General features: G+C 40.3%; 1 protein-coding gene across 7 annotated transcripts in view; it reads left to right on the top strand.

Annotated features, from left to right (window-relative positions):
• ARHGEF7 (Rho guanine nucleotide exchange factor 7) overlaps positions 1-22305 on the top strand; it is a 123917-nt gene that overhangs the window by 82597 nt on the left and 19015 nt on the right. For all 7 annotated transcript variants that reach the window (XM_081129386.1, XM_081129384.1, XM_081129388.1 and 4 more), the window contains 9 exons: positions 2675-2797; positions 8527-8665; positions 9394-9453; positions 10153-10299; positions 12794-12880; positions 15900-15978; positions 16175-16314; positions 17125-17349; positions 20373-20466. In XM_081129386.1, the coding sequence (XP_080985512.1) occupies positions 2675-2797; positions 8527-8665; positions 9394-9453; positions 10153-10299; positions 12794-12880; positions 15900-15978; positions 16175-16314; positions 17125-17349; positions 20373-20466 (1094 nt within the window). The remainder of the gene's footprint in view (positions 1-2674; positions 2798-8526; positions 8666-9393; positions 9454-10152; positions 10300-12793; positions 12881-15899; positions 15979-16174; positions 16315-17124; positions 17350-20372; positions 20467-22305) is intronic.

The raw sequence follows: 22305 nt of genomic DNA, 5'->3' as shown, positions 1-22305 counted from the left end.
TAGTTGAAGTTTAGTTGTTAGGTCAGTGACTATTTATCTTGGAGATAGAACTGTGGCTAATTCCTGAAGACTATTAAAAACCTCATTTAGGAGTTCACACTTGGAAAAGAGTCTGCTAGCAGTGCAGATGCTAGTTTCCTTTGACTTAAGATAGGGATAAATGAACTAAACAGTAAAACCCCAGATAAGCCGGTTACTGCATTATGTAAATGCTATTGACAGCTGAGCCATGTTCTAGGCCAGAATAACTGCCTTTCCTGCTCTTTCTCTCATAATAGTAATGATGATAATTGCCTTCATGTTTTGTTTGCTTGTGGGTTTTTTTCTATACCTACCACTAATTTATTCCTGGCTTATGTTCATTTCTTACAACATATTCATATATATTAGCTACTTATTAATGATATATTCTAGAAGTCACTCTGGAGCCTTCTGGTTTTCATCTCTAGCCCTGCTGCATGGTCTCAGAGCTTCCCTTGACTGCCTTCCTGCTGCCTTTCACCTCTGTGTTGGATGCTGGTGGCTTCCTCTGTTTTTGCTGCAGTTTCTCATTTTCTAGAACATTCTGAGGAGAGAGTGTATGGAAGGCGTACACTCTTAGTCCATGTTCATAGACTGATTCTGATGCATGGAGAAGAGTTGTCAGAAGTTATTTCCGTCCACTGTTTTAAGGTTCAGTGTTGTTGAGAAGTCCCAGGCCGTTCTAATTCCTGATTCTTTGTTTGAAACTTGTGTTTCTCCCTCAAATCCTTTAGTGTCTTTGTTTCTAGGACCTTGAACTTCGATGCTGATGCATTTGGTTTGGGTCATTTTGCATCCCTCCTGCTCGCACTTTGGGTTCTTTCCTCCCGGAGATTCATGTCTTTTAGTCTGCTAAGTTTTATGATCATTTCTTCAATTTACTTGTTTCTTTTGGTTGTTTCCTGTATCTGGAATTTTTATCTTGACCCTGGTTTTCTAATCTTTTTCCCATTAATCTGGGAGATTTCAGAATTTCATTTTCCAGGTTTCCTATTGACTTTTTAATTGCTATTTCATTTTAATTTTCAAAAGCTTTATTTTTGTCCTGAATGTTTTTATTTTCAAGGTGTCAATGTAAGAATGTCCAAACCTGTAGAGAATTTCTGTAATATTTTATTTGAGCCAAACTGAGGATATACTTGGAAGCAATATCCTGTCAACAGACTGAGATAAATGCGTTTGGGAATAACAGTTTCTTTCTGTGCATTTGAAATTAAGGAGGGAACTAAGGAAGATTACATAGAGATGGGAGAAAGCAAGGTGGGGATTGGATTACAGGATAGTTAAGAGAAGAAAAACCTTTTACTAAAAAATGTGTATGGGCCATGACTGCCCACCATGACCTGCCCAGTTAGGAATTTATGATCAGATCACCCTGTGAGGTTACTTTCTGTAGAACCCCTTTTTCCCTCCCACAAAAGCATCCTTTTCTTTTTTGTAGATCTTGTGTAATTTCTTTTAGGATTAATTACAATTCTTTGGACTATTTTTCTGCTCCCTGAAGAGTAACTATAATGTTTTGCCCCCTTCATATTCGCCTACCTTCTGTCCTTTGTTGTTCTTGTTAGATTTTTCCCCCCAAAAAGTGTTTGGTCATATTTCTGTGTCTTCTTAAAATTAAGATTGGTGCACTAAAACACTTGAGTGAAAGTGTTGACCATGGGTTGTACCTCGTTCACTGTTTTGTTGGGGAACCCCTGGTGTTACTGTGTTTTGGTCACTGTTTCTCTGGGTCAGATTCTCTCAGAAGAAGAGAAGTCTCTCTTGGCTTTCCTGCTTTGAAGGTTATAATCCTTCCTGTCTGTGCTTTGGGCTTCTGGTGGGCAAGGGAGACTTGGGGTGAGGGAGGGTGGGTCAGTGTCCTTTTACGCTTCCTGTTTTTTAAGGAACCCTGCTCTGAGTCACTGCTGGTGTGCTCAACCAGTGACCTGGTTCTCAGAGGTGAGTGTCTTGCTGCCTCACAGACGTTTACCCAGCTATGTTTGTGGCCCCACCGCCTTAGGGCGGCCTGATAGCTAGGGGCACAGGTGTGGTCTTGGAGTTGGATTTCCCTGCCCAGTTTTGACCGTTCATCATCTGCTTTTCAGCTTCCATAGTTGGCTCTAATCATCTCTTTTTCTGTTCTTTCTGTTCTTGTGAGTTTATGGCTCCTAAAGAATCAAGGTAACCGTCATTATAGTGTGGATTTGGGAAGGAGAGGGCTTGATGTGCTCAATGCCCAATCTTCACCTGAAGGGAAAGGTGGCTTTTGTATTTTTGCTTGTGCCTACCTTGATGCTACTTTGGTAGAAAACCTTACCATATAGCCACATTTTATAATTCTCATTTTATGCAAAATGTAAGGCTTTGTGATATCTATTTTCCTCACCACCCAAAAAAGCTTGGACTGGGGTTTGTAGCTCTGCTCTGTACAGGTCCTGGCATCTGGATGCTGGAGAAAAGGTTGAGGATTAGTTCACTGTTTTGTAGAGAGCATCTTTGAAGGTAGGTACTTCTCCCTGCTCTATGCGTGCTATGATTTGTATATTTTGTTTTCATAGAGGTGGTACACAAGGAGGTCTTTCTTGCTCAAAATAATCTATGTTTGTTACTTAGCAATTTTCCTTCTGTCTGTAAAATTTAGGATTATTTCCTTTTTATTGCATATCTCCAGGTTGCCTGAAGCTCAGCAGAGAGTTGGAGGCTGCTTTTTAAATCTGATGCCACAAATGAAAACCTTGTACCTTTCATATTGTGCCAATCACCCATCTGCAGTGAATGTTCTCACGGAGCACAGGTGCGTTCACTTAGACATCTTACCTGAAAGGAAAGGACTTCTTGGGGTACCCTCCAAAAAACAATGATAATATTCACTTGATTATTGAACAATGAAAATTTTAATTACCCCTTACAAGTAGTGCCTGAAAAGTACTGGTAAGAAGTCTTTGAAATGCATATTAGCATTTTTGTAATAGAAAAGGATGTTTTTTGATGTCTCCCCTTCATTCTAGAGCCCTTTGGACAGTGAGTTGAAGGAGCTGGTAAGTATTCTGGAATGTAGCTGCAAGCTAAATCAGGGTACCAGAATCACATTTCTCTCAGATCATAAAACTGGAAGTACATGAGTCTGAGTTAGATTTGCTGTAAAAGAAAATGTCCCATTTAAAATTAGGGCTGGGTTTTATAGATATATTCAACCTTAAATTGGCGACCATTAGTTTTAATGTTTTAACCTGAAACAAAATTAAAACACGTGAAACAGAATATACAGATTTTCTGCTAGTTTGTTAAGACAAGTCTGTTTCCTGAGAATTGTAAGACTTAGAAACCGCTGCAGTCATTAGCAGATGTTAGAGTACAAGAGACACACATTTATTAAAAAGTGTTTTAGAAAAATGTTTCTGGTTTCTTTCGAAAACATTTCAAAAATTTTTTAAACCATAAATGGAAAAATACTTAGCATCAAGATAAATGCCACTATGCTTCTAGTTCTAATATTTAACTTCATCTTACTCTAAATATTTCACCTTAAAACTTAGGAACTCTTTTGGTAAGCAAGCGTTGCTGAGCTGCTTAGAGATTGAGTTGGGGTTTCAAGTGTCGTGTCCCTGTGAGTATGTAAGTGGTGGCAGGGCTTCTGGATCAGTTAGACTTGGTTTGAGCCCTTACTACCCTTTTTAAGCTGGTGGGCCTGGGTCACCTCACATCTCTAAGAATGCCTATTTCATAGGGTTATTGTAAGCATTAAGCAAAACATGTATAAACTGGTCAGAAGTGAGTGAACATGATAAATGTCCTGAAGTGAAGCAGCAGTCTTTGACATGGTGATAAAGAGAGGGGAGATTAGGTTATACTGGGTCCAACTGAAACAAAAAACCCAAAGGACTTCCCCTCCCTCATCATCCCCCCACCTTTCCAGGAGGGTGGGCTATGTTAGCGTGCATCTTTCTGAAACCATGAAACATGCATTCAGTTATGCTCTCTTCTGTCTACTCCTGGGAATTAGAAATTAAATGAAATTTCTCCAGAAGTGGAATGCAAGGATTACGTTTATGTTTCTGAAAAATTGTAAAGGAATTGTTGATGAAGTGATGAGGGAGATAAACAGAAAGTAAACAGAATGTTAGGGCAAAATTATAATCTTTTTTATCTTTGCTCTCCCTCTTTTTGGGGGGATTGATTCTGTGGGATTGGGTTAGAAGTATGGAGGGGGCTGAACAATTTTAGGGAAAGATTCTAAGTATTTTTCCCATTGAAGTGAGGATCTGCCCTGAAGATGACATTTAAAGCAAATTCAGACTGTTAAAGTTTCCTAAAATAACACTTGAAAGGGAAATGCTTGCCAGTATGTGCTGTTTGTCCTCTCTTCTGTACTGTTACTTTAACGACTGTGTCATAGCTGAAATGTAAGTGTAGCATTTTCTCAGAATAACAGAGAAAGAATACAGATAAGTTTCAGAGTGAGGAAACTGCCTCCTCCATGTGGCTTGTCCCAAAGTCAGGAGGTGGGTGGAAAGTTCATGCCCCGAGAGTGTGAGCCTCGAGAGAAGACTTGGGTGAGGCAGGATGCGCTGCCTGTGTGCCCTCCTGAGGTCCCTGAGCAGCGAGAGTCCCCACTCTGTTCACAGGTCAAACCCCACTTCTGAAGCGTAAGTCCATGAATGGAGACTAGGATCGCATTTGGCTAGTAGCTTCTGTTAGCGTTCACCACTTTTCATTCTGGGATCTTAACCTGTAACCACTTTCCTTCTTCCCTACGTTTGTTGAAGTCTTAAAGCTGTCACACTTACGGGTAGATTCATCTATGTTTATGCTTGAATATGTTTTTTAAGGATTGATTTAAGTGTAGTGTTTTGAAGTTTTAAAGACTTATTTGCAGTGTTACTGGATTAGTTTAAATTCTGAATGTGAATCTTGTAAATGCATTTACAGAACCACCAGTTCTAGCATTATAACTGATATGTACCTTTTGCATTATCATATAATAATAGACATCATGTGTTCATGCCTGCCTATTTTGAATGAATTATGGGTTTCATAATTTAGTCTGTGAAATGAGTTTTTTCCCCCCCAGCACTTTAATTGTTACTTTTTGCTTGGCTACATGGTAGTTCTCCTTATTTGTGTTCCTTTTGTTGCCTTCTTGCAGCCCACAGTGTCATTTCAGTAAATACAGAGGAGATAATGTTGTATAAGGATTGCTCACATCAGTAGAAATTAAGCTGAAAGAGCCATTGTTTTGTCAAAATAGCTGTAACCAACTGTTTTGTTTTATTGTACTAAATTTTTTTTTAAAATTAAAAAAATGAAATTGATTTATAAAGATTTATAAAGTTCTGTTTCTTAACTGTACATGTTCTGGCTTTACACAAATGTCATATATATTAAAAGAAGCTACTTTTGCTTGTATAAGTTCACTTACATTTTTAGTTGTAGGGTTTTTTTGTGGAGAGGGGTGATAAGGATAACTTGCCTAGTTTTGTTAATTTTTCTCTGCTATAACTGTAGTTCTAGAGTTTAAAATATAACCCTGAAATATCAAAAATGACATGAATAGACTCCTCTGTGATTTTCTTGTGATAGAAAAGCCCTGCGTGGATTATATTTAAGGGAGCTGAAATATAGTTGTAGTACCATAAACTTTCATTTTTATGAGACTGTGCTTGGTCAGTTGTTCAATACTTAGAGAAATGCATATAAGATATAAATTGCTCCTTCTTAAATCCATCATTTTACTCTACTCATGCTTTAGGGATTGACAGAGTTTGTAATTTGAAAAGGAGCATTTCTGAGTAAGGATTTATGAGGAGCATGGGGAGGGCATTGTGAATGTGAAAGACAAAGCAGTATGGTGTAGTCAGAGGGGCCAGGCCAGATAGACACAGTGTGTCTACTCAGGCTCGGGGCCCCACTCGAGTTCAGCTGTCCTGCTAGTAGTGAGAACAGAGGCAGCGGCCTTCACTGGGCATCCTCATCTGTAAACATGCGTAACAACACTTGTGGCACAGGCCCAGAGTGATGTTTACAGGAATCATGTACAGATGCATTTGCTCTGATGCCCAGCACAGAGTGCTTGTCCCCTAGTGTCACTCCCTTCTCTCTGACCGTCCTGTCTGCAGCTCTCACTTCTGCCTGAGCTCAGCAGAGGGCTGGGGAGAAGTGGGAGAGGAGGTGCAGGTGAGAGTCAGTCTTGGAGCACTCTTCACTTACCCATCTCTTATGGGAAGAAGTCAATGCTAAAGAAAGGAAAAGGCGAAATGATGATAAAACTATGCAAACAGGTACTCTAGGAGACTGCTCATGGCTTTTAAATGACCGTGACCTCTGGGATAAACGCTAAACTAATCCACAACAAGGTTCTGAAGTATCACTATTCCTGCTTTCCGTAATCCCAGCCCTGCTGTGGTTTTCCTGAGAAAACCATTCTTAGAAAGCACAAAGTTATATACTCAGAGATACTGAATTGTGTGTTGGTTATGAAAGCAGGCACACACACAACCGTAGAAGTAGTTTGACAGCTTCTGTGGTGACATTTTAAATTGCATCACCATGATGCCTATCTTACATGAAGCCTTATTTCTTACAGAAATGAGAAACTGTTTATTATATGTGGTATTTTTTTTTTATAACTAGGATTATGTTTGCACTTTTTTTTTAGACTTTACTTTGATTTTGATAATATCTCCTAAATGTGTGTATATTTATTAAAAAAGTGATATTAAAAATCTGTATGTACAGATAGATTGGTAGGTAGTTAGATAGCAGGTACTATTAACATTATTACTGTATTTTATATGTAGCCCAGGAATGCATTCTGATTTTAAATGCAATGCACCTTGCTTGTTTAACTACACCACCTGAGTTTTCACAAACCTGAGTTTAGATAGAAGTAGTCTTCTAAAGAGGTCTTACATGCTTAAGCAATGTAAAGCTAATTCCTAGTGATTCATTAATTTGTTTTCAACCTGATATTTGAAATCTTATATTTCTAAGTTGGTTTAGTTAAGTAAGATGATTTCTCCTTTAGGTACATTAGCAGAATCAGTATGATCAGCTGAGGATGGAGTAAGAGGTGGGGAGTGCCAGCACCAACTCTTGTTCTCACACCTCCCCACATGAAGTCATTTTGGGTTGAACCATAGGAAGCTGTTATGTTAACCACTTTTGAGCTGGCAGTTTCAAATGGTTTAGCCTAAATATGGTAAGGAGCCCTTAGTGTGGCTGGTGTTCCCAAGAAGCTTGGGCAGAGGGCCAAGTATAGCTGTGTGGAGGAGGGATGGAGGAAGCGAGGCAGCAGCTGGTCCCTGTGCTCAGAGTCAGGTAACCTACACTGAGGTCCGATGTGTTCAGTTATACTCCAGGTTATTTATTTTATGACATCACTTAAATGCTCTTCCCAGTAGGTGACACGGAGACTCAGAGTTCACTGTGTTCTCTTCCTAGTGGGTGGCCTGAGCTGGTGCTTCCTTTTCTCCCAGCCTGTCTGTCCGTTAGTGTCCCATGTCTGGAATGACACATGCAGCAACAGTGAGGAACACAGACCCAGGTCCTCACATGGACCCTAAACATCACCTGTCCTTCGGTGGAGAGACAGAAACGAAGAGTTCCAGTCACTGATATGAGTCATAAATGGGCAGTGACAGAGGTTGACTCCCACTGCACTTCTGGCCATCCTGGGGTCATTCTCAATGCCGTGGCTGCTGAATTGTAACTATCGAGGCAAATAGTGTACACGATAGTACAGGCATCAGGACGGCATTGTTGGTTGTGAAAGGAACATGAATAATAGTGAAGTTGATGGTGAAAGAGGAGTAGTAAAAATATTAAAAACTTCTTTTTCAAGCTTTTTAAATTTCTGAATATATAATCAGTTTCCTCAACACTAAATGGGGATAATTTTCTTCTTTGCATATTGTAAGAATTAAATGAAATGGTGATGTGAAAATACTTTTGAAATTCTGAAGCCTAAGTAAGTATTAATTATTTTGTTGTGCCATGTTGTGCACTCTGAAGGTTGGGAAATGCTTGTTTCCCTCACAAATGCTCTAGGGTACAGTTGATGTTCAAAGGCTGTTTGGTGGACTGATAAGCATCTGGAGTGTTAATGCTTTGATTCAGGTTATTGTTGTTTTAAAGCATCTTTTCCCTCTTTCATTTTTTACCATCTTGAAGTTCCCAGATAACTGAAGTCTATTCTAGCTCTAAGAATACACACTTATATTTGAAGACTTCTATGAAATTGATTTGCCGAAATGACCTTGCATGAGTGCAATTGCATAGAAACCATATGTATTCTATATTATGCACAATTGTTTTTGCTCATAATGAGAGAAATAACATGAACTTTCTGAGGTTCCCCTTTGGTGTTTTGAAATAACCAACACATGTTCGGCTAGTGTGGTTTTAACAATATTAATGATACCCTGTTATATTTTTGGTGATTGCTAGTGGGGATAAGGGAGTGTCATCAAGCTGAACTCTAACAGCGGTGTCTTATTCTTTCATTGCTGGCTGCTTGTTGCTCAGTGAGGAGTTGGGAGAGTTCATGGAGATGAAAGGTGCCAACAGTCCGGGGATTCTCGTGTTGACAACTGGCCTCAGCAAACCATTCATGCGCCTGGATAAGTACCCCACTCTGCTCAAGGAACTCGAGAGACACATGGAGGTACTGCTTATCACGTGTCTGTCACTTGGAATCTGTTATCCACTGTGAAAGAAATTATTATTATTATTGATTAATTTTAGATGCCAGAACCAACAAAGAGTTTACCAAGGTTTTTTAATTCAGTGGATTTTCCAATGATTTTGTTAAATATTAAGTTTTTTCTCCTATCCCAGCTCCTTTATCTCTTCTTTCACCCATTGCTGCTGATAGAAAAAGTTCTAAAAGGTAGAAAATGTTAATAACATTGAGGAGTCCTCTCAGGAGCATTTAGCTACAAATATTAAATGTATACGTTGTAAAGTAATATAATGTAAAAAGCATCATTTGATTAGAGATATGTATTTATCTTATTTCCCAATAACAGGCTGTGGGCCTTGCAGAAATTTGGGTTCAAGTTATTGGTTAGGATTTCGTAAACTTTTTCTGTAAAGGGCAGCAGAGGCCATGTGTAAGGAGTGGGTGTGGTGTGTGATATCTGCATTCACCACAGCAGATGTTGTTTTCCTTACTCCAGCTCTTGGCTTCTCTCTTCCAAATTATTGTTTCCCCTAAGGCCGCTGGCTCCATGATTCCCTTAAAGAATAAGAGGTGGTACTTTAATGCTGAGAAAAAGAGGATGCATTACTGGTTAAAAAGCATTGGACGATTCAATATAGTCTGTAGAGAGTTCCTTTTTAAGAAAAAGCTTTTCATTATGAAAGCTAATGGGGTGTTTCTTTTATTCAAAGGATTATCATCCAGATAGACAAGATATTCAAAAATCCATGACTGCCTTCAAAAACCTTTCAGTAAGTGATTAAGTGTATTATGGAGTGTTTTTCTCAGTATCATGGCAAATGAATGTAGAAAAATTGTTTTTCAGCTAAAAAAGTTAGATGATAAAAAAAATTACCTGTGATGTATAATTTACTCTGATGAAATAAAAATAAGCATACATATAGTATGTAGTTATTCCATGGCTGATAGATTCTCATGCTTTGCTAGGCTTTGGACACTAGAACAATGAAATAATAATTGCTTAAATTTTTAAAAGGCACCACATAATTGATGCTATAGCTACCTGAAAATGATTTAACTTGTTTTTAACCTCCATCCAGTGTCTATAGTGATAGAATGTGAAATGGAATACTAGTGGTTCCTTTTTATTTTTTGTATGTTTCTGAGATACGCACCTTATAGCACAAATGATACTTTTTTCCCCTCTCTTCTCAGTCTTCTATGTTGGCAGATATTAATAAAGTCAAAATATTTTTCTTGTCCAGTCTACATTCTTTCTTCTAAAAGTGGCAAAACCTGCTATATTTTTCTAAAACAGTTTTCTTATTCTGGAGCAGGTTTGCTTCTTGCATTGATTCCATACTTGTCAATTAGACACATCATTCAGTAAATTACTTGTCTTAAGAAGAAGTAAGATAAAAAGCAATGTGGCCAAAACTTACAATCCTGGATGTTTTTCTCTTTTAATAGTATTCTTCTGTGTCTTTCAGGCCCAGTGTCAAGATGTACGGAAAAGGAAAGAGCTAGAGTTGCAGATCCTGACGGAAGCCATCCGGAGCTGGGAAGGAGATGACATTAAGACCCTGGGCAACGTCATTTACATGTCCCAGGTCATGATTCAGTGTGCCGGAAGTGAGGTACTGCCGTGTGAGTGTGTGCTGTGAAGGTTTCTGCCCCACTGTGCAGAGAAGAGTAGGTGGGAACAGCAGTGGAAGAAACACATGGAAATGACACCAGCCATGTGCTGTTGGAATTTATTATTCCAGTCTCTCATTGGTTTCCCCGAAACCATTAAAAGGCCTTGAATAAAAATTAAGAGCTGAACATAATTTGCATTAAATGTTATTTATGTTTTATCAATGCTTTTTGACAGTCAAAATTATAAATACTTTAGAATGTTATGTTTTTATGATTGTGTAATACAAGATTTTAAAGGACTATCAAATGATGAGAACATTTTAATAGGACTCCTATCTTAAAATTTGTTGTCTACCTTTTGGTTTCTGGTATGTTAGAGGCTTAGCTGACTGTGTACTACTTGATCAGCTTAGAGATGCAGCCAAGAACAGTTATTGTCAAAGTCTGTATCAATATCAACTAAGAGATGGTATCCAGATGGGATTTTGATTTTAGATCCCTCATTAGGAGTTCAGTTTTACAAATGTCTGCCACAGTAGTATGTGCCTCTGGCCATGGGCTTCTTACCAACACTACCATTCTAGGAAATCTACTGTTTTCGATAGTTAGATCATTATACTTTTCTATTATGTATACTAATTGGTATTTGCTTATGGCAGGGGTGGGGAACCTTTTTTCTGCCAAGGGCCATTTGGATATTTATAACATCATTCTTGAGCCATTCAAAATTATCAACTTAAAAATTAACTATGAGCCCAGCTGGGAGTGGCCCAGTGGTTGAGCATCAACCTAGGATCCAGGAGATCTCGGTTCAGTTCCCGGTCAGGGCACATGCCAGGGTTGCGGGCTCGATCCCCAGTCGGGGGTGTGCAGGAGGCAGCCAATCACTGATGACTCTCTCATCATTGATGTTTCTCTCTCTCTCTCTCTCTCTCCCCCTCCCTCCCTGAAATCAATCAAGATATATTATATAAAATAAATTAACTATGAGAAAAGCTCCTAGATTTATTGAATTTCTAGTCCTGCCAGCAGTTGGCATAGCAGAGCCAGACCAAATGATTTTGGCCTGCAGGCCAGACGTTCCCCACCCCTGGCTTATGGGAATCATAGTTGTCTTACAGGTTCTGTTTAAGTGAGAGATGAAATGAGATTCTTGTGATATCCCCACACAGTGAAAATTAGCAATTTGTGTTTCAGTATTCACGAGTTATATGTCCATTGGGTGTGCCAGAAGTGACATACTGCTGTGCGATTACCTCTTTTTGAATTTTATTCTATTTTTATAAAAAATAATGAACATGATCAAAATATACGAATGAACCATTTCAAACATGAAACTTTCAGGACAGTAAGAAAACTGAAACTTATCCTCACAATGCATATTTCTTCCTGCCTATGAAATTAAAAAATGATTATCAGCCCTTTAGGTACTAATTTGGATATCATAAGAAATCACAACTTTCTAATAGGCTACATTGGTTAAAAAAAAAAAACCCAAATCTTTCCAGATTGTTTTTTAGTTATGCACTTTAAAATTTTATTTAAAAATCTATAGAAACATTTCCCAAAGTGTTTTCTTTGTAATATTAGATCTACAAAACAGTCACCCAAAAATTACTCAAAATTGTTATGATCACGAGTGAAAATATTATAATTAGTTGTAAAGATTTCTTTTTGACAGGGCTTCTCAGAGCCTAACAATGCATATTGTACATCTTTAAGAGGGGAATATAAGTAGTTTTCAACAACTTAGAGTATAGAATGTCTTTTTCAAGGCACTTTGCACATGGCTGGTGTTCTGGAGTCTGCTTGGGGACACTCATTCCTAATATTTCACTTCTGTGGGCAGATGTTAAATGGCAACTTGTGACAAGGGCTGTCTGCGTTTCACTTTCTGTGTCTCCTTTTAGGTCCTGGGAATTTCTGTCCCTTAGTTGTGGTCTTTGGGCTTTACTTATCTTATGGAAGTGAATGATTTTTAATACATAAATATGCTTTTAAGTCTTTCATGTGAACTAGATTAAGTTTACGGGATGGATGCAAACAACATTAAATTGACAAATCGGGAGTTTTATGGAAGTGCCAGGAATTATTAATAGACCAGAATTGATTTTAACATTTTATTCTACCCATTTTTTAGCATGAAGGGTCCACCTGTTTACCCCTGCCCCCACTAAAGTTTTACAAGTTCTTTTGTTCTGTTTTCTTCCAATCACAAAAAGAAAATTTTAGATTAATTGAAAAGAATTAATGGAGGAATTGAACCCCTTAACCAGGTTTTTAAAAAAGACATTACATGGGCTACTTGTGAGTCTAGGAATTCGTTCTAATTTTGTTTCCATTTAATTTAGCTAATATAATTTGATAGAGAGAAATACCTTAGCAGGAAATATAGTATAATGTTTCATAAGACTTAATTTAAATATTTGTTCTCACATCTGTAAATATGTTTTTTTTAAAAAATTACTTGGGTTTGTTTGTTCTTTACATTAGGAAAAGAATGAAAGATACCTTCTGCTCTTCCCAAATATTTTGCTAATGTTGTCTGCCAGTCCCAGGATGAGTGGTTTTATATATCAGGTAAAACACATTTTAAATTTATATTTTATTGTGGATCTAAGAATCATTTCCAGGCATATTTTGAATTTTTGCATTAAATGCTCCCTGTACCTATTTATGTGTTGTATGTAGTGTTACGTTTATAGTATTATACATTCAAATATGTACACACATCTCCTGTCTATTTTGATGTCACCGTACAGACATCCTTGTATTAATCCTAAGCAAAAAAAGAAGGAAACGAATGAAATTTATTCATTTATTCATAAATTTATTAGAGCTTTCTCCTAAGGGCACAAATACTGAGGTGCAAGGCCAGCTGTATCACCCCCTGAAGTCATGTCTTGCAGTTGCCACTTTTTTCGTGGTCATTGTGCCATCATGGATGCCGCTGTGGGCTGGGTGTGAGACAGTGTTTCAGGCTGAGATGTTTCATAAGTGGTGTAACACTGTAAGAGATGTTGGCAGATGTCAGGCGATATAAGTAGTAGTGAATGATCATTTAACCTCTTTATATTTCATAATTTCACTGATTTTCTTTGAGAAGATGTGAGAGCTGATTTAAGAAGAAAATGTAAGGGAATATCATTTTTTTTTTTTTTTTAACACAGTCATTCCTTGGTATCTGCAAGGGACTCCCTCTCAGATACCAAAATCCACAGATGCTGCTCAAGTCTCTCATAAAGTGCCATAGAACAATGCATACAGTTGGCCTTCTCCATCCTCGGATTCTCAGTCATGGGTAGAAAATACTGTTTTTGATCTGCAGTTGGTTGAATCTGTGGACATGAAACATGGATGCAGAGGTCCGGCTGTAATTTACAGTGCTGCTATTGGGTAGATTATATTTTCCCTGTATGTCTAGTAGGTGCTTCTGGTAAAGTTTTATTGCCTTTTTTCTATGTAGTTATAGAAGCTAATGCCTTTCCCATCAGTATGCAAAGACCTAGCCAATCACCAGATACTGCTTCAATAGAAGTCACCATTTTGTTTCCTCTGAGTTGCATTTCTTCAGAAGAGTGTGTTGTTTTGTATTGTACTCAACAAGAACACTAGTGAATCCTGAGTCAAAAGTGTCTACAGCTTGTTTGTATCTCCAGAAAGCTTTGTCTGCCAAAGAGGAGTTGGCATCACACAGTTATTCCAAAAGGGGCACTTCAAAATAGATAAAGCAAATATATATGAACAAACCCAGAAAAATAATGCCTCTTGATTTGTAACGCTGCTTCTGAGCAGATGTCTGTGGCTGATATAGCAGCTACTTAGGTTCCCCTAAACTGGCAGCTCCTGCTTTGCTAAATCACCCTGATAAACATAAAGCTGAGTCTTTTTTCGTCCGCTCTCTCTGGCTTCATGTTTTATACCTGAAGAGGCTGCGATGGTACCCTGCTCTGGCTGAGGAAGCAGAGGCTGCTCTTTGGGTCAGGTCAGGCCCCTAGTGGCCAGGCTGGTGCGTTTGCTGGATGTTGGCATTGATGCACCTGGGAGACCTCATCCCATCAGTAGGACCTGTTTTCCTGCTCTGCACAATTTCCTGGGATGTGTCAATCTCTGAGTGCTGTGACCTATGTATTGTGAATATTTATTTCTGGCTTTGAGGGACATTAAAAAGCATTGAATCTAGCAATAGCCAGAATGTTCTATCCCTTGATGTTGATTTATTAGGTTAAATGCAGCCACACAGCTTTATTTCCGTAGAACTTCTCAAAGCTACTAATACACTTCTGTGTGTTATAAATCTTGGAAAGGAGTGTGCATTATACAGCATTTTTTCAAGTGCATCTGACCACAGAAGTTCCAAGCACTGGCTGTTTCACCTACCGAACGTCAGGACAGGCTTTCTCAGCCTGGACACTGTTGATGTGGTGAACTGGATCATTCTAGTCCCATGCACTGTAGGATGGATGTTCAGCAGCACCTCTGGCCTTCTTCCCTATAGGTATCAGGAGCACCCACATCTCTGTGACTTTGCCAGTGTCCTCTGCAAGACAGCCCTTCCCCCTTACCTTGCTGAGAACTGCTGTTTTCAGAGGCGTTGAGAGAGTCCTTCTTCGCAGGCAGCTTGGCCCTAAACACTGATAGACTTTTCCTAAATACTTGGGTGGTCACCAGGTACCATGGAGACAGTTGGTCCACACCGACCCATCTACCTAACTCCCTTGTGCCATGACCAGCTAGGCTACCGAGGCAGGAAAGGTTATCCGCCATATAGCCACAACACAATCACTGGACCAATAAAACATTATAACTTTTTATGTATTAATCCTGTAAACCAAAAGGAAAAATAAATGTTATGGGCTGTTTGAACTCAGGGATGTCTTTGTAAGGGTGGACGTTTTTGACAGGACAAAATTTCACGGACCTTTTGGTGTCAACCAAATGTCTCGGTGGGTGTTTTGGATAGGACCAAATGTCCTGCAAGGCTGTTGGCAATCATTTTCTGGTATCTCTCCAGTGACATTTCCTGTTTCAGTTCCCAAGTCTTCTGTTTTCAGAATGGACAGGTTGGCTGCTATGTTCTGCATTTTGTGCAGTGCCCAGCACAACTACTGACTTCCTGTCTGGTAGGCAACCAAGTATAACTTGTACAATTCCTCTTGCTCCAGTTTCCTCCTTATTTTGCCTTCAGACATGGAACTTTCTCTGCATTTCTTTATGAAGCGAATCTGTGCTTTTCATAAACATGTCATTTAAAATAGCTACCATAGACTCTAGTTTATTTATTTATTTATAATGTGTAATGTTTTTGTGTTCTCATGTTTATATTTAGAGTAACTCACCAGTTGGGATTTATTTGTATTCTAGTTTGCTGCTCTGTATCTTTTTGATGGCTCAATTTGTTGATTATAGTAGTATGATTATTTGAGATAGAGGTTTTTTTGTACTGTACGTGCATCCTGGTACAAACAACAGCTTTCGTGGTTTACAAATGCAGTTCCTCTGCCATTTCTAAAACTATTTAGTATTTACTTTAATAACGGTACCTTCTTTACTAGAAAAGCACTAATTGTTTTTTTTTTGTGGGGGGGGTCTTTTTTAGGGAAAGCTACCAACGACAGGAATGACAATCACAAAGCTTGAGGACAGTGAAAATCATAGAAATGCATTTGAAATATCAGGTGATAGGCAAAAACTTTGTGGATGCTATCTGTCGTGATGATGAGAGGCAGCTTACCATTTGTGTGTAGATCTTGCTTGACTATATCAGAGGGCTGATGTTTAACGTTGTTGAATTATACTCTGGGTGTGTGTATGTGCATGTGTGTGCTTTCTACCTATTTTTCCATTTCAGCCTGTTTTTCTCATCTCTTCTAGGGAGCATGATTGAGCGGATATTAGTGTCATGCAACAACCAGCAGGATCTCCATGAATGGGTGGACCATCTACAGAAGCAAACGAAAGTCACATCTGTCAGCAACCCCCCCATTAAGCCTCATTCTGTGCCGTCTCATACCGTAAGGACCCTGTACTTCTCTTGCCTCCAAACTCCAGGGTCAGCTTTTGCTTGAGTTGTCAGCAAGTGACCAAGTAATTTAAAGCATTATCGATATCTGGATCAATAACGCACAATACTTGCCTTGTATTTCTCTGCAAATATTTATTTATCTCCATTGAATAGTGGATAGCTTCACAGTGAGCACTCTTGTGAAACAGCACTAAGTTGTGCTTTGTCACATGCAGTTCAGTGGCACTTGGGCAGGAGTTTGCTTCTGTGCTCAGAGGGCCTCAGAGACTAACGTACTGGGGGTTTTCAACAGAAACTTCAAGAGCATGCTTCTTCTGAGAAGTTTAACTGTATTATGTTTCATCAAAAAACAAAACAAAAACAAGTACTTATGATGATGAAAAGGACCAGATTCGTGTTAAAGGCATTACAATTTAATTTTCAACTCATTATTTTGATTTTAAGAAATCCATTTCTATTAGAAAAGCTCAACAGCTCAGCTCATTGGCTTTTTAGATACTTAAACATTTCAAAAAAGATCAGTACCAAAGTGTCATTTAAAACTTCTCTTTATTGGTGTTTTTTGCTTAAGATATTGCATCCTGCTGCCTCCTAACCTAGGCTTGGCCGTGGCCTGAGCAGAACCTTAGGGGCATCCGAGAATCCGACTGCTTGGAGTCAGAGATGCAAGAGAAATGATAACCGGGTGCTTTTCACTGGGTGCTTTTTTAAAACTTAGTGGCACTAAATGTACTTGATTGAGGTATTTTTGATGGTGAATGTTCTCTTTCTGTTCTTCCTTGTTCTTTTCCATGGGCAGCTCCCCTCCCATTCGATCACCCCATCTAGCAAGCATGCAGACAGCAAGCCGGTGCCACTGACGCCTGCCTACCACACACTGCCCCACCCCTCCCACCATGGCACCCCACATACGACCATCAACTGGGGGCCCCTGGAGCCTCCAAAGACCCCGAAGCCATGGAGTCTGAGCTGTCTGCGACCCGCACCTCCCCTTCGGCCGTCAGCTGCTCTCTGCTACAAGGAGGTGAGATTTGAGCAAAAGTGCGACTTGACATCTGGACTTATTAGGTTGGTCGTTCTGTGCTTCATTCCAGTAAATTCAGAAGTAATGGAAAATCACGAATTTCTATCCATGGCATAAAAAATACAGATCAGCTTCTTTGAACTGTGAAAGGTCTTCCTGCCTTTTTTTGTGTGTCATTTCCTTCTGCTGTTTGGGGGCCTGAGAGGGCTATGGAGACCCTCATGGGGGCAGCTAGTGCAGCATTGGACCTTCTCTGTGCCTTTTATGGAAGGGTCTTTTTTGTGTTCACCATGGCCCTGCCTTGAGGAATCAGAAGCTTCACATGGGCTTCATCTGGGCCTCTTGCTGAGTCTGAAATTATTTTCAGCTTCCAGTCATGATGGGTCTCACTTTACTTTTGCATGCTATTCTGCTGTGCCTTATTACCCTTTTTCAAGTTTGAGATCTTGCCCAGGAACTCTACATTTACAAATAAAAAATGAAAGAAAATTATGACAGCTCTTCTCTTTGTGCACTTTGCTCTTTTCCATTCTAATCCAGAGTTTTTATGTGTATTATGTGTAGGTAAAATATAATTCTCATCCATAAATAAGTGTTAACAGTTTCCTACACTCTCATACCAGGTTTTATATACCAAACCTGCTTTGATTTAGAAAGGAAGTGTCTTGGGAACTACGTTATATGGTTATAATTAGTGAGTCAAAATATAGTTACTAACACAGGCATCAGAAATGATATATTTTTTAAAATCTATTTTGATCTTGTATTTTTAAAAATGCCCATTTGAGAGGGGAAAGTTGACATGTGCAGTCATTTGATGAAAATGAACACTTCTGCAAGAGTCAAACTTAGCACTTGAGGAAGCTTGATAATTGAAATCATGAGTATGAGCCTGAGTATAAGTTGGGAGTGTGGTCATTATGAAATGAATATTGTTACTGTGGATGTGATTGAGCATGAGTGTAGGTGAGAGTGTGGTTACTGTGGTTATAATGAGTGAGTATGGGTGAGGATGGTGAGCAGGGGAGTGAGTATGTTTATTGTGTGAGTGTGGTCACTATATTAGCATGAGTATGAATGTAGTTATGAGTGTGAGAATGCATGTGGTTCTCGTGAGTGTATGTTTGTTGTGTGAGCATGTAACTGCTTATTGTGCGTGAATGTGGTTATGATTGTGATTATTCTGAGTGTGAGTGTGACCGTGGTGAAGCACTATTGCCTGGAGTGAGTCTCCACATCCAGTCAAGGGCCAAATTTGTCAAAGAATCTGGAGCAGACTCTCCCTTAATCCTTGCTAGCAGCTCTAAGAGTCTTAAAACACCTAAAAAAGTACTACATACATTATTATCAATTCTTTACATTTTTTTGTTCTTAATGAATTTTAATTTTTTGATATATGTGTTGCTGATGGTTATATGCCCAAGTCAGAATTTCTTTATTGTGGGAAGTTCCTTAAAGAATGTAGATATTTTTTCTTACCTAGTTTAGTGTTTACAGATAGCGCAGGCAAGCACTAGTGGAGATGTCATTACTAGGGAGGAAAATTGGGGTAAAAGTGTTAAGCAGAGGAACAGAAAGGCAAGGGAAGATGTGTGGCAGTGAACATGAGCATCTCGTTTTGGTAAGTCTGGCTCCAGTTGCTTTGCTGGACCCCACGCTAGAGAAAAAGCTTCATGCCATAGTTATTGTACAGTATTACTGAGCACCGCAAAACACTTAGTGAAAAGTAACCTTACAGAGTATGGCAAAAAATGAAGTGGCCAGCCTTGCCTGGGTCAAGGAGTCAGTCGGGATGTGCGTGGATTTGTGCCTTCTGCATGTGTGAGCCTTGTCTGGTGCTTTGGCAGGAGCCTCTCCCTGTGTGCTTTGAATTAGGGAAGCCACAGAACACACACTGTGTTTATTTCTTTGTGAACTGATTTCTGCTGCATCTCTTAAGAGCTTTTTAAATATTTATTTTTACGGAAAATATTTTGAAGGGATACCTTTAAACATCAAGCTTTGTTCCTTCTGTGCCTTCAGTCTGATTCATCCCATAGCACATGTCACCTTCTGAGTCTTGGTTTCTCATTGTAAGATTCAGAAATGGTTTATGTAATTGAAGTGATGCAGAAATTAATCCCTTTTGATATTGATATTTAATACATGCTTGACAGTTGAAACATCACCCACTCTATTGGACTTTGTCTTGCGCTCAGTTTCTTACCTTCATCTCCTGCACAGTTTTTAGCATCTGTGTTATAGGATAAGAGGCAGACCGTTACGCTGTCAGCAGCTCTGAATTGGCGTGAGTGCATCGTAGAGACAGCGCCTCGTCTTCTCTGTGCGTCTGCACTCAGAGCCAATAGGCTGATCTATACTCCCTTTTCTTCTCCCTCAAGGCCTCAAATATTTTCCTAAGGGACTAGTTCTTTACTTACTTTTCCTTTAAAAATAGCCTTGGGCCCTGGCTGGGGTAGCTCAGTCGATTAGAGCATTGTCCCCATACGCTAGGGTTTCAGGCTCTATCCCTGGCCAGGGCACATACAGGAATCAGCCAATGAATGCATAAATAGGTGGAACAACAAATTGATGTCCCCCCCCCCCCCAAATCAATAAATAAAAATTTTTTAAAAATAGCTTTAGTTTCCTCATTTCTTTCTAGTCATCATCAGCAGATGGGTCTGCTCCAGAATTAGCAGCATGCGTGGATCTCTGTGCCCGCGCCAGCCAGCTGTCCTCTCTTTCCTCTCCAGAAGCTGCCAGCCTCCCTGCAAGCCTGCAACACCTCTGCTGTGTGTTGTGACAGGGCTGATGGATCCAAGTAACATGAGGCTTTTTATCAGAGTCATCGCCGTATTGTTGATTTTAAATTCTCAGCAGCTGGCAAAAAATCAAAATATGAGAAAAGTAGGAAACTCTTAAGAGTGAATGGCTGTAGTGATTTAATATTTTACACCTTCACAGTGACCCTTAGTGATACACCAGTAAAAATTACTGCCTTTGGAAATTGTCAGCATTTTTTTCTTTTTTTCTTTCCCTAGGATCTTAGTAAGAGTCCTAAGACCATGAAAAAGCTGCTACCTAAGCGTAAACCTGAGCGGAAGCCTTCTGACGAAGAGTTTGCGCTGAGGAAAAGTGAGTATGTGTGCATGAAGACATGGGTCTGCCTCACACAGGCACAGCACAGTGTTCATGGGATATAGCGGTGACTTTTCAAGGACTTCAGACATAAGTCAGGGTCTGAGCTTTATTGTCACTTCTAAAGGAAATTGTTGGAGCAGTGATGGCAGCAAACCACTGCAGTGTAGACACTTGCAAGCAGGAGAGAGACACTAGTGATGAAGCATGCATGTGGTTGTCCCCTTGCTGGAACTGTTGGCTGTCTCTTAACCTGTGTTGATCCCTTTGTCTGGGAACCCAGGCCAGGGGTGCAGGGTGACCTGGGACCACCTGCTCTTTCTGTCCCCCTTTGTCCTGTGGTTTCTACGTGTCAGGGTTGCAACCCCACACTGGTCTATCACTGTAGGGCTCATTTTCCCCAGACCTATGTGCTTGTACACCCTTCACTGCTCAAGTGTAAACTTACGACATGCCCGGTATAGTATCGAATTCAGCTCTGGATTTCTCAGCCTTTCACAGGGAGTATTTCACACACAGGAGATGCTCAGTGGACAGCGTGTGAATAAGTAGAGCTGTTTAGAAGCAAGCAATTGGAGAGTTCCAGCATACACTGCCCACTTCCTCCCCATATTGAGCCCATTTCCCAGTGTGACAGGCAGGAAGGGTTCCATGTGAATAGATGGTGGTGGAGCTATCTGGCACTGCAGGAGAAGCTTGGTGGGAGGTAGCCCTGCCTGGTGGGAACCTCAGGGAACTTGTGGGATCTATCTGAAAGGACTCTGTCTCCCTGCTCCTCTGTCCCTGCTCAGCCTGCCTGCATCATGGTTTGTCACAGGTCTTCCTGACTTTCTGGAGCATTGCTCCTCATTTTCGCCATAACCATTTGGGACCCTTCAGGGATTCATTTCCAAAAGAAGGCTCCTGGGAGAGGTGTTTCTGGTCAGAACGTTTGGCCAACATCACCTGGAGGAAGGGTGCAGTAGCTATGGGTGGTCCCGGAGGCTTGGTAGCCTGAGTTTGAGCCTGCTCTGCCACTAGTCACTGTGAGACCTCCTTGTTCTTAGAACGGGGGTGATAATAAGTTGGGAGAAGTAAATGCAGTAACAGCCTAGAGGCTGCTCCGTGAACATGAGCTCTCTCACTGCCCCTGACAGGTGATGGACACTGCAGTGGGCACCACATGTTTGCCTGCCATCGTGATGGTCGTTTTCCTCAGATTTTGACAGTGTAGATCAGTGGGCACTCCAGGGCAGCTAATGAAATGGAGTGAGGAGGGCCAGACCTGGAACTGAACACCTGCTCTGCACTTACCAGCGGTGACTGGGGAGTGTTTGGTGGATCCCTTTGTTAACAGGCATTTGCTGGACCCCTGTAGTGTGAAGGCTCTGTGCTAGGCATTGGGACAGGCTGCAGATGAGATGCCATTCCCTTGGCAGATTAATTCAGTGCCTCTGTGTGCTAGGTGCACAGCAGTAAAGAAATGAAAGCCCCTGTCCCCATGGAGCTCTGTTTTAGTAGAAGGGTACAGATGGGAGACCAAATAGGCAAATGAATGATAGGGTGTTGATGTGAAGTGCAGGGGAGGGTGATGTGGTTGGGCCATTTTAAATGGTTGTTGGGAGGCCTGGGTGAGGGGGAATTTCTGAATAAGCAGCGTGAAGGGGTTGAGGAAACCAGCCAAGCAGCTCTCTGGGGAAGAGCTTTCTAGACACTGGCTCCACATCCCTAAGCCAGGAACCTCTGTGGTGTATTCAGGGGACAGTAAGGAGCCCCTGGCCTGGGATTCGGGTGGTGGGCAGTGACAGGGAGATAGTGAGAGATGGTTCCCAAAGATGCTAAAGGGCAAACTTGCAG

The sequence above is a fragment of the Miniopterus schreibersii genome (assembly GCF_964146895.1).
Source record: "Miniopterus schreibersii genome assembly, chromosome: 2".
In the NCBI taxonomy this organism is placed as follows: Eukaryota; Metazoa; Chordata; class Mammalia; order Chiroptera; family Miniopteridae; genus Miniopterus; species Miniopterus schreibersii.
The sequence above is the reverse complement of the archived record's forward strand: the minus strand, read 5'-3'. Positions and strand labels throughout refer to the sequence as shown.